The sequence below is a fragment of the Notamacropus eugenii genome, chromosome 2 (assembly GCF_028372415.1).
Source record: "Notamacropus eugenii isolate mMacEug1 chromosome 2, mMacEug1.pri_v2, whole genome shotgun sequence".
Taxonomy (NCBI): Eukaryota; Metazoa; Chordata; class Mammalia; order Diprotodontia; family Macropodidae; genus Notamacropus; species Notamacropus eugenii.
In genome coordinates, this window is record NC_092873.1 from 198,542,634 (window position 1) to 198,556,115 (window position 13,482).

At 35.4% G+C, this 13,482-nt stretch overlaps 1 protein-coding gene across 1 annotated transcript in view; it reads left to right on the forward strand.

The window, feature by feature from the left end:
* RFX6 (regulatory factor X6) overlaps positions 1–13,482 on the forward strand; it is a 70,442-nt gene that overhangs the window by 20,139 nt on the left and 36,821 nt on the right. Inside the window, exons 5-6 of the mRNA XM_072643140.1 lie at positions 5,944–6,021; positions 9,183–9,210. Coding sequence (XP_072499241.1) covers positions 5,944–6,021; positions 9,183–9,210 — 106 coding nt within the window. The remainder of the gene's footprint in view (positions 1–5,943; positions 6,022–9,182; positions 9,211–13,482) is intronic.

A 13,482-nucleotide genomic window follows, 5' to 3' on the forward strand; every position in this document is an offset into this window, starting at 1 on the left:
ACATATATAAAGTAACCTGTCTTCACTCTTTGTGAGGAAATGTAGAACCTCTTTTTTAAAGGAGGTATTGGGGAGGAAAGCACTGGACTGGAGCCTATTCCTTGCTTTAGTCCAAACCTTTACCTCTTTGGGTCTTAGTTTCCCCTCTCTGAAAAATAAAGGGGTTAAACTAATTGTTTTCCATTTCCCTTCCTGTTCTAACACTGTGAAATATTATGACCAATGATTTAAACAATCTAAATTGACTGTCCTAATTTATCCTATCTCAGGCAGACAATCTGTGCAGAATCCAGCTGCCTCTGGTTAATTCCAAGACTTTAGCAGCATTTATTATTTCTTTTTTTAAAATAAAAGCTAGTAACAGGATGAAAACATTCTCAGACATGGGAATCTTTACTCAGAAGAGTTGTATTTTTAATTGTACATGCAGGGTATAACATGTGCCTAGAGTAATGAGCTAGACAAGAAATTTATTGGTTTTCTAGTAGGGAGGTAAGTCCTACTTCCGGTTTTGATAAGCACCAGCTCATTACCTGAAAATCAATTTGGCACCTTTATTAGCATGCAATAAATAATAATTGCTATGGAATCATCTATCCACATTACTTGTGACTCTCATAAGAAGAGAGTGTTTTCTCTAGACTACTCCAATGCTTCTAAAACTTTGACATCTCATTGACAGACTCCCTCCAATGGTGCAGATCCCATGCCCTCTCCTTATGTGCAATTCTGGTCCATATTCTTTCACAGCTCTTCCACCGAAGATCAACACAAACATCTTGGAGGCCAATTTACATTTTACTATTTCCTAAAAAGATTCTGCATGGAATAATGCAAGTTTATATATGGATTTATGTAAAAGCTTGTATTTCTATTAACAGTCTCTAACTCAAAATGCTCATGTGTCAGTTACACATTATTTTAGTGCATGATTTTTGGTATGTTTCTTTGCAAAAGCACAGAATTCAAATTCAATTTTTAGGTTGTAGTGACTGATAGATACAGATGATGTGATCTATACTCTTTGTGGATAATATCGGGCTTGAGAACTGATGACTTCATTTTTAACCGAGGCGTGAGATAGAGTCCTTCTACTTTACAAGTGAGCTTAATTTTTTTTTAAAGGAAAAGAATCAGGGTGCATTTTATTCAGATGATGAAGATGTAGCTGTGGAAGTCTATAAGATTATCTTTAGTTGAACTCTACCACACCAGCTGAATTCAATTAAATTCAATAAAAACATTTTAAGCTCCAGGTCTTAAGTATGGAGCTAGATTCCAAGAGAGACACAGTGATAACTAAGACACAATACCTGGCCTCAAGAAGCCTTGCTATGTTTAATTGCACTGACAGGAAAAGAGACAAGTGTATTTTAGTGAACTGAGGAGCATCTTTTGAACCTGTAAGATCTATGGTCAAGTCATGTTTCTGACAGATATTAGCTGTGTGGCTGTGAGCATGGTACCTAACCTCCCAATGTCCTAGTCAGCATTCTGATATTATGCTACAGATAAGTGGCCAATCCACGTGAGGGAAAGAAACTTCCCATACCAATGGCATCATAGGTTCAGATCAAGACAAAAAGGAAGGTGTCTCCCATAAGGGTAAAGTATGGTGCCAACAGTATTTTTCAGGGTCTCATGAAGATTCTGGATTAAGAAAGTATTTTTCTACCTTTAAATATACCTGAGACAATAAATAAAAAGTTAACAATTTGAAAAATGTGATTTAATACCGTATTTTTCAGCAATAAAACCTTAATTGGGATTATTTGAGTTGACTGTGAGGAGAAGCACTGAAAACGTCCACTTTCAATGAAATTCTCTCCCTGTCTTCTACGGCAGAATGAAATAGAAAAGTGGGCCAAAGCTAATACCAATAAAAAAATACCAAGAAAAAAGACATAGAAAGAGAAATTCCACTTAAAAGAACTACAGAATGTGTAAAATACTTGGGAGTTTACTTTTCAAGAAACACAAAAAAACCATAAAATACAACTACAATCAATTATTTACAGAAATAAAAATAGACGTAAATGATTGAAAAATCTTAATTGCTCACAGGTAGATAAGCCAATGTAATAGGAATGACAATAATATCTAAATTAATTTACTTCTTCAATGCTATATCAAACTGCCAAAGAATTACTTTATGGAACTAGAAAAATAATAAAAAAAATTCAGTGGAAAGGGGAAAAAAGTCAAGATTCTCAAGGGAAATAATGTAAGGAAATAGAGGTAAAGGGGGCCTAGCAGTGACAGATCTCAAATTATATTACAAAGCTGTAATTATTAAAACAATTTGGTACTCGCCAAAAAATAGTGGAACAGATTCAGTGCGCAGTGTAGTAGAAGCAAATGTATTTAGGTATCCTAGAATTCAATAAACACGAAGACCCTAGCTACTGTATAAGGATTTACTATTTGACAAAAAGTGCTGGGAAAATTGGATGGCAAAATGAAAGAAATTAGATTTAAACCAATACCTCACACCTTAAACAAAGTTAAGCTCCACATAGGTAAGTGACCAAGACAGAAAAGGTCACAACATAAACAAATGGTCATTCAAGATTTTGGAGCACTAATAATGAACCATGGTATTCATGACAGAGAGGCAATGGATTTAGGGTGCAGAATGAGACACATACATCTATATACACATATACTATACTATACATATGCCATCTTAATATGTATGTATGGTCAAGAGAAATGAATTCTCTCAATGGCTGTATATTTATATACATATACATATAGATATCTATGGATAGATGTCTACATGATATACATAGATATACAGCCATTGAAAGAATTCATTTCACTTGACCATATGAATTTATTACAAAAATTTGCTTTTCTAATCTTTTTTCCCATTGAGATAGAGAGGGGAGGGAGAAAAAATAGATTCTCTCTCTTTTTTTAAAAAATAGATTGGGAGAAGTTACAGATTTAGAATATTATATGTACTTTCAGATGATGTCACTGTACTATTAGTTTTAATTAATTGTTTTACTTTGTCATAAAAGACCTCTCATGAAGTAGGAGTAATCTGGAAATGTTTATAATGTTAAAATAAGCCACATTAATAAAACTTTAAATTAAAAAATAAAGCCAAAGATTAGGGAGAAGGGGTGAAAAATCAAGAGTACAGAACAATCACAAGCAAAGGAAAATATTTACTTTCTGGACATGACTTAAAATTCATTTTCTTCAGGAAATAGCTATTATATGTCTATAAATGTCTCATGTATACATATACCAATATAGCACAGTGAGGAATCTTCAAAGAATTTGAAGTTAGAATGTAAATTCTATTTTTATTTGCCATGAATCTATTTTTTTTTTCCTGCTCAGATATAGCATTTTCATTAGTTTTTCTAATAGCAATAGCTACCAGAAAAATCGCTGCAAAGCACCTTGTGATTGTAGGGTTCTATACACAAGCAGGTTATTATTGTTATAAAACCTGCCAATTTGTTTATATTCTCTAGTTTTTCTCTTGTTCATATCTCCTAACACAATTGCTTTCAGCAAGATTTTCATGATTTAGTTATGCCAATTTCCTTCCTTAACATTTTCTGTTAGTGACAATGAGTTCAATAGTCTGGGGTTTTCTTAAGTTTGATGTCTCTCACATTTCTCAGTCTTCCTTCTGTATATCCTTGCAGTTTTAAAACAAATATTCATTGTTTTTAAAAAATGCTTTTCTTTCTATAAACATGGAATAAATTTGAGCCTCTCCTATTTTTTCTATTTGCCAAAGTCATTTTTTTCCAGAGGAATTGAGACTGTTTATATCAAAGTCAAGATAATGGAAGCAAAAATACTTTGGCCTTCTCTCGCATTTCACAATATTTATTCTTTATTCTTAAAATTTAGTCATTTGTTGTATTTATACTATTTCTTCATTTCCCCCATTTTTCATAATTTTCTCCTAAAGTCACTTTTTCTTTCAGGCAGCAAGTCTCATACTCATGGGGAGTCATTTTTTTTAGAACGAATTTGAGTAGGAATTCAGTAAATTTAGGAAGGCAGTATGGTATAGTGAGAATCATTAGATTTGGGATTTAGAACATGGACTAAAGTCCTAACTTTGTCACCTAACGGTTTGTGTAAGGCTTTGATCAAGTCATTTGATCCCTATAGATGCCAGTTTTCTTACTCTTAAATGAGCATAGACTACCTGAATTATAAGGTGCCCCCCAACTAAAATTCCATATTCAAAATAACTCTTAATTTACATTTTATTCTGATGTTCGAACACACTCTTCATTTATGTATGTAAATAGATGACCTAGGAATCCTTTTTTCCAGGTTAGATAGAAATTATTCTATGCAAAAAGCTTTAAAGAGAATATAAAGAGGTTCCATATAGGAGATCATCTGGTATCTCATGAACTTTAGACTTAACATTTTCATGACTCCTTGACTCAAGGACATGCTTATCTGTACTTTGTGTATCTTAAGGAAGGTTTCCTAAATTTGTGATTAGGAATGGATTAATTCATAATTTTATTGGTCCACAGTTGATCGTCATATTGATTTCCTTTTTCTGTTCTCAAGTCCTAATTTAGCGTTTTGAACGAATCAAATTTATGTTTTGTGGTGAGCATTGAGCATGGACATAAATAATGCCATTGTCTATTCTGATGTGATCATCTTTATCAAAGCTGTAAACAAAACCCATACTAGCTTTTTGGTGGATGGAAAGATTGCTGTGATTTTAATCAATTTATTCAACTTGTAGAGCTCTTTTTGGCTTTTGGAACTTGAAGGATGAAACATACTGTGCAAATGCAAGTCATTATGGTTATCATTTCTAGAGAAGGAAATTATATTGACGATACTAAAAGGTCAGGACTCAGCAAATGATTGCTTTTATTGCTCATGTCTGAAATTTACATGAGGAATGGAAGAACTCATTTTCATAACTCAAGAGTGATATAGAAGCCAAGAATTTAAGCTTGGAAAAAAGTCACAAAATTTGAGATTGTAGACACCTATGATTTGGTATTTCTAGGCAATTGATTCTAGATCTCATTCTTACTTATATGTGTAGCATGTCAATAGGTGTGGCCAGAGATGGGAAGAGACTGAGCAAATGGATATGATGATTCATCTATCCCATAGCTCATTATCTATTTGAGACTTTTCTTCTAAAAGCATCATACCTTTTCCAATAGCCACTTTTCTAATTGTCTGGTCTTGTTTATTCCCAACAGTTTACAGCACAGAAAAATGTCTCTTCTACTGTTGTTCTATAAAAATTTGAATCAGGCTTTACAGCAAAATAAGCTTGTTCTTATTTCCTCATTTAAAGTGAAATGCTCTTACTACACAACCCATATTGACCTCTAACCTCCTGGAATGTCACTGTTTGCCTGCCTATGTCATAATGTTTTCTTCTTTCCTATAAAAACCATTTTTGTTTAATATCACATATTCTTAAATGATGCAATTTTCAATTAGCCACATTGTACACACTTATAAGTGTTTATATTCTAAAACTTTTCAGCCAGGAGCCTGAGACTTCTGGTTCCCTCTCTCCCTTTGTTCTTCCTTTCCTCCCTCCCTCCCTCCTTCCTTCCCCCTTCCTTCTTACCTTCCTTACCTTCACTGTCAAGTGTGCACCAGAAATGTGGACAAAAGCAGAATAAGTGTTCCTCTGTGATCTTGGGAAAGCTCCAACCTCTTTAAACCTCAGTCTCCTCATCTGTAAAATGAATGGATTGATGTCTTGTCCTCTGATGTCTTGCCCACCTCTAGATCTCTGATCCTATAATCCTTTAAGGAAGGAATTTAGCACATTGAGATATTGATTAATGAAATGATGACAGGAAAACTTGGAATATGGTTAACATTTACTGTATTGAGTTTCCTGGTGTTGGTCTTTTGCCAAGCTGTTGCTGAACTCATCATTTCTACTTTTCTCTTCCACCTCAGGTATCACTATTATGGGATTGGCATCAAAGAGAGCAGTGCATATTATCACTCTGTCTACTCCGGGAAGGGTCTAACAAGGTATATATGGCTCAGTGACACTTCTGGCTTGCTTTCATCTTTCTCCACCTTAGCAGTGATGACTGCTGGACATTCTGCTTGATCTGTCTATGCTCACTGCATCTGTTTTCTTGTAAAACTCAGTAGAAATTTCCAACTTTTTATAGACCTTTGTGCTTGTCAAGTTCCCACTCCTTGGCACTTAAAAAGATGAATTGCTGAGAAAGTATTTAGAAACTAGTTCTTAGAAAGATAAAAAAAAGGAGGAGGGGTAGCCGAATTCAATTTAAATTAATGCTTGCTGGCTAGTCTGGGTCCTTTTATTTGGAAGATATCAGTGATAAATAAGAAGAGAAATTATGTTTGCCTAAGGGATAGCTAAAGCTCTCCACAAGCTGACTACAACTTCTTTGTCTCATTGGCCTTTACTTTCCCTCCTGTGCTCTGTGATTCAACTGGACTCACGGAGAGTAAAGATTGTTTTATGCTTCATCTTTGTACCCTAGCAACTAGTTCAGTGCTTGGAACACAGCAAATACTAATAATTTATAAAATTCTTTTTCATGTTGTCTTTTGAGAGAGGGGTTCAGACCTGTGATCTCATTAGTGTGTGGAATTCCCTTTGACCCATGTAGATCAGTAACCATTTCCCAACTTTGACTCTTAGAAAAATGCTTGAGATACTCAGAGGTAAACTGACTTGTGAGTGATCACACAGACAGTATGTATATAGACAAGGTAAGACTTAAACCGATGACTTCTTGACTCCAAGACCTCCCAGTCTGCTGTGCTATGTTGCTTCTCATTCATATATGTGTGTGTGTGTGTGTGTATGTGTATGTATACACACATATACATTGTATGTATATGTACACACATATACCATATATATGCATACTTTATGTGTATGTATAAGTATATGTATATGTATGTACATGCACACACACACACACACATGCCTGACGTGAAAAGAGTGTTGGACATATAGCCAGCAGAATGCAGTGCTAGCTTATCACATTTCTAGGGCTAAATAAACGTGTTTTGAGAATTGTAAGGGAGGGGAACAATTAAATGGACATGGCAGCTAGTGGCACCAATTAAATACCCTGCTTCTGAATGAGTAAATTTGAATTTGTAAATAGCTTCTTAAGGTTTTCAAAGCATTTACCTCATAAAAGGCAGTAGATTATAATGGACAGAGAGTCATTTTCAGATCCAGGAAGACCTGGGTTTAAGTTCTGCCTGGGATAGTTATATGGCCCTAGATACATTTAACTTCTCAGTAACCTCTCAGAATTGCTTACCTTTGTAATTCTGTAAAATTATAAATTTCAGAAATTGGTACTCACTGGAATTGGTAAAGGGACTATCCACATAAGTAGTTCCCTTGATGTAGTTCCTTATATTAATGGAATCATAGGTCCAACCTGTAACCCTACTTTACAACAACCTTATGAGGAAAATAGGTATCCTCATGTTGCTGATGAAAAAACCGAGGCTCTGAGCAGTGATCTGACTTGTCCAAGGTATTCATAGTTCATGAATGTCTAAGATGGGATCTGTGTCTGAGAATGTATTATACCACACCTTCCAAGGAGTGAGCTTACCTTTTGTCAGAAGAAAACCTTTAAAAATCAAATCTTTTGTGCAATTTTTTTTAGTTACCTAATTGACTCATATTAATAAGAACAAAACCTTGTATTAGAAGTGGCCAAATGGAAGCATATAAATAATTTATGACTCCCAGGAGCTGCTTAAAAGTGTATGGTTTCATCCCTGCCACAGAGACAGGGATGGATGCAATGGAAGTAGCACGGTCTTGTGGAAAGGGTCTTAGACTAGAAATTATGAGAACTTGGCTTTTTCAGATTCTGCTAGTGATTCTGGTTGATTTTCAGTCTTTGTGCCATGTCTGTCTCCATTTAAAAAATATGTATACCTCTTGGGACATTGTGAGGTCTATTGAAAGCTCCTGGAGAGTAGAGATTGTTTCATTCTTTGTCTTTGTATCGCCAGCATTTAGCACAGGACTTGGCACGAGGGAAGGTGCTAAATATATGCTTGTTGATTAATGGAGCAATAAAAACATCTATGACACTTATATGAATGGAGAAGGTGCACCTGAAATTCAGTGTATTAGTATTATTGTTATTAACAAAGTTCTAATGCAAAAAAAAGATATGAAAATGAAAGATTAGGTCATGAAAATGCACTTTTGATTTTGTTATTGCTTTAAGTGCCCATTCTTTCATTTTAATGATGAGAATGATGATAAATGATAATAATGATAAATTCTTAAGCATTTATTGAGCACCTACTACGTTTTAGACCCAGTACAAATGCAATGAATAAAGCATTCCTTGCCATCTTGGAGGTTTTGTTCTATCCACAGAGAGTACATGTACACTTAAAATATATATTAAGTACATACTAAGCAAATACAAGGTAGTACAAGAGAATGGATATAGTGTTAGCCCTGGAAGCTGAAAAGACCTGACTTCAAATATGATCTCAGTCAATTAATAGCTATGTGAACCTGGGCAAGTCATTCAACCTCTAACTCAGTTTCCTCAGTTGTAAAATCAGAATAAATAATAGCACCTGCCTTACAGGGTTGTTGTGAGGATCAAGTGAGATAGCAATATTTGTAAAACATTTAGGACAGCATCTGGCACAGAGTAGGTGCTTATTGAATGATTGTTCCTACCTTTCATTCCTAATTTTGTGGGTGGCATTAGCAGCTAGAGGAGAGTCAGAAAATGACTCAGGTAAGAGGTGGCCTTTGAGCTGAACTTCAATATGTAATATGTTAATATTTGCCATTTGATGTAGCAAATAGTCTATGCAGTTGCTTTTTGTTGTTGTTTCCAGAAACTGCTTAGGCCCATGTGAAAAGTTTCAGATGAGATTCCTATGCCTGAATCTTTATGCACCTTCTATTAATTTCATCTCATTCTGCCTTTCCCCAAGTGTCTCCTTGAGTTCTGAGTAAGTTAAGGAAAGCGCTTGGTTCCTTTTGGGAAGATATTCAAAGAACTACTTTTGTATGAGAGTGTACATTTTCCCAGGTGTGATATGAAGTCACTCTTTTAACAGTCCCCATAATCGGCCCCCTTATTTTTTCCTAATGTTAGAACTGTAATGTTCTTTTGGAACTAATGGAAATGTATTGATTTTTCAAGGTTTTCTGGAAGCAAGCTGAAGAATGAGGTAAGCATCATTTCTTTTCAAAGTATTTCACATTTTTATTACAAAACTTAGTTGCTGAACAACATATACTAGAATAATTCAGAACATCAAAACTCCTCCAGGCTTTGGACGGGAGAAAACTTTCTATTACGTGGACAAATTTTGTTTTGTTTCATGGCCCAAGTACATAGCCTCTTGCAGAGATAATCTTCTAATTATCTGTATCTCAGATCAGGGCTTCTTAATTTGGGATATACCAAAGGATTTGTGAATAGATTTCCAGGAATCCATGAATTTGATTGGGAAAAATAGTTAAATCTTTTGTTTATGATCTCAAAATAAAATTTAACATTTCTGTCAATTATTTTTATATTAAAATCCCACTCTCTTGGTTCTGACCTCTAATCATCCCAGTCCCATCAAGATCCACCTTAGACTCCTCCTCAAGACCTTCCTGAAGCCCCAGACTACTAGGCCACCCCTAGATCCCTCCCACAGTCTTTCTCCATACAAGATCCTTCTTGTCTCCACGAGTTAGATTCAATTTAACTCAGATTCTATGTGGTCCCCCTTGTCAATATAAGCTTCACAAATGGTGAGGCTTCTTAAGAGTCAGCCCAATATGGCAGATCTTTAATAAACTTTGCTTTTCTTTGGCTAAAAAATGATTCTGTGAAGAGGGCAAGGTTCATAGGCTTCACCGATCTGTCAAAGGGATCCATGGTATACAAAAGGTTAAGAGCCCTGCCTTAGATCAAATACTTGAAGATTTTTAAACAAAGCCCCTGAGTACTCCCACTAAAATAAAGTAAAAGAAAAAGGCTTCATGCAACAGGGTTGAATTGTGCTCATAATATGTGAATTTCAATAAAACCTGAAATCTGGAAGAGTAATTACTGAAAACCACCAATGCTGCTTATCTCTGGTATGTTGTACCACTTTTCTTTGGTTAGTATTTTTCCTGTGGAACAACATATCAGCAAACTACCTTTATCTAAACCAGTTAATCTGCCATTAGAGACTGCATGGCTAATTAGGCAGATAATAATGCTCTCATTATCCCGAGGTTAAAGAGCCATTAGAAACAGGTGCTGTAGAACTAAGAGTGGGTGGCAATGTGGTACACGAGCCAATCTAGAACTGAGAATCATGAAACCCCATTAGGACAGTGAAATGATGCAAGTCTGTTATCTTGAAAAATGAAGCCAAATGAAGTCTCTCTGCAGGGAACCAATTTCTTTTCATCGAAGCTTTTAAAAAAATATATCTAATGGGCAATTACATAATAAAACTCCCTGGATTGCCCTTTTTAATCAATGAAATAAACTCTTTGTGTGTTGATAAACAGTTGTTAAAATGGAAAAAAATTGCTTAATATGGTGTTTCAGCAGCATGATGTTTGCATCGATTCAGATTTTAAATTTAAAATAATTTCTTTAATTTACTTTATGTTTAGTGAGAGTGCTAATAGTAGAGGACAATTTGATATTTTCCATATGTTGGCGCTGCCTTTTGTGTCTAATGAAAAGTAAAATTTTTCATCAACGCTACTCTGACCCTCTGTTAGAGGCAGCATGTCATAGCGAATGGGATGGACAGCTTTGGAGTCAGGAAGTCCTGGATTCAAGTTCGGCCTCTGACACAGTAACTGTGTGGCTATGGGCAAGTCATCTAATTTCTTCATGCCCCAGGCAATTCTAAGATAGTGAGTAGAAAAGAGGAAGGGAATAAGCATTTATATGGCCCCTACTATGGGCCAGGCACTGCGCTAAGCACTTTTTGCAAATGTTATCTCATTTGAACTCAATACAACTCTTCAAACTAAGTGCTATCATTTTACGGTTGAGGAAACTGAGGTAAACTGAAGTTAAATGATGTGCCTAGGGTCCCAAAGCTAGAAGATGTCAAGAGGCCAGTTTTACCTCAGTCCTTCCTGACTCTAGGCTCGACTTTCTCTCCACTGCGCCACTGGTTGATTGATGCTATGGCTGATTATTGGGGTGGGTCTGTGGGAAAGTTTTCCACTGTGGAAGCTTCCTGCACTAATGAAATCACAGCTTTGGACTCCTCAGATATTGTTTTCAGCTCTGTGAGTCCAGAGACTTTTTCTTATTTAATCTTCCTATCCCCCTTCTGTGCCAAGTCCAGTGTTCAATTTATGTGAGATAATATAAATTTGTTAAATTGAAACAGAATTTAAGATCAGATTTTGTTTTCAAAGGGGAACATGACGGAAGAAATGGGTTTGCCAAATAGGTATGCTACACAGTGCTCAATGTAGGGGGCGAGGGGAAGGGACTGACAAGTTAGGTTTGTGTAGATTTGAGGATTTACAGAATGCTTCCTCATGCAGTATCTCATCTGAATTAAAACATATCATTTGTTTTTCCACTTGGAGATTGTTCATCTCTTTATGCTTCTCTCTTGAACAGGGAGAGGTTCCCTACCAGCCTGAGTTCATGGCATATTTGGGGAATTCTTAAGACTAGGGACTTTGCTTTAAAATGAATAAACAAAGGAATTCCCCAATTGGTCTTTTTTGATATTTTTTCTTTGGGATTTCAAAGTCCTGGGATCATTAAGGCCAGTTTGAAAGGAGTGTGTGGTGTTATCAAGTTCAACATTCCTGGAATTCATGCTGAAGCTAGTCCTGGATGTCAGCAAACTTGATTAACTCTTTTATGTACTTTGGAAAAGCAAGGATTTAACTGTTTGTTTTTGCTCTTCCATTAAGGGACTAGGAGAGAAGTATGACGTGCTAAGTGTGCATCTAACGGTTAGGTGGAACCTTTTTCTACACATTCTCTTGATTTTGGAAAAAATTAGTCAGTTCTTATTAATAGCTTCTGCTCCAGGATACAGCATTATGGTTAGAAATGGGCAAATTATACACAAAGTATTTCCTTAAATAACCATATCAAAAGATCTTTTAAAAATGATCTACTTACATAATAAAACTCTTAATACATAGTGGCTATTAATTGAAATCTTTCATATTTATTAGTGTAAATTCTAAACTAAGCTTTTATTTTTTAAGATTTTTGTTCTTTGAATTTTGGCCAAGGTAAATTTCATCTATAACTAGATCTGTGAAAATGTCTTAAATAAAACTCTCACGAAGGACTTTCTTTTCCTCTGGACCTGAGAGTTTATTAGTTTAGAGAAATCTTTGTGAGGAAACTCCCTCTGCTATTGCTCTAAAACTTTGTGGTCTTAGAGAATAGCTGGGGGTACTGAGAAGTTAAGGAACTTGCTTATAATCCCATAACCAGTATGTGTCACAAGCAGGACTTCCATCTCGGTCTCCCTGACTCCTTGGTTTGACTGTCTATCCACTGCTCCAGTTGACTTTTTTTGAAGGATTCTATGAATAAAACAATAGCTGTTGCTGCTGCTACTGCTACTACACTACTACTACTACAGCTGCTGCTGCTACTACTACTACTACTGCTGCCAGTAATGATAAATGAATCAATATATCACCTTATACACAATATTTCTATGCAGAGGGAGAGTTTCATAATTTTATAAATGAGAACATGGAGGGAGTTACCGTGATAATCAAAACTTTCCAAAGAGGTTATCCAAAAAGTTCAGAGTAAAGTGTTTCCTTATTTCTTAGTAATTTAGAAGCTAGTAGGGAAAAAAGGATTTTTTTTCCACTTTTTTCACTTTCACTTTGAAGGGTCTTGTCTGTTGTAAGATATTTGAAATCTTGTAAAACATTGGCCAAATAAAAAAATTCCAGTTCATTGAAACTAGGCCATCAGAAAATAAGTGCCTCCCCATAATGTTATCACTTCACAATAAAATACAAGAATGAAAAGTAGAATAATCAAAATTACAAGTGGACAAAATAAGGCTGAGATCAATATAACATAGTGGATGGAAATGGTATTGTCAGAAAAAAATTCTCTAGGATCAATCCAAAAACTGAAGCTAAAAAAAAAGGACTACTCCAGAGCAAGACTGACCATAAACAGTGTATTTTCTAGTTCTTGGCTCAGACTTATTTTAAAGATTCCAAATAATGCAGCTGTCATTTTGCCCTGGCAAATTCCCATGATTTCATCCTTTTCTGAGTCATATTTTCCATCTGAATTTCCCTCTCTTTAACTTCATCCTTTCATGGCCAGCTTAACAACTCTACATCAAGCCAAATAGTGCATCCCCCCTCCTCAGTGTGCTTGTCAAATATTTGTAGACTGTTATCACATTCTCCCTTAGTCATCACTTAGTTGAGCTATATAGATTTAACTCCTTTAATCTTCCCTCATAAATCAGCCCCTCCCT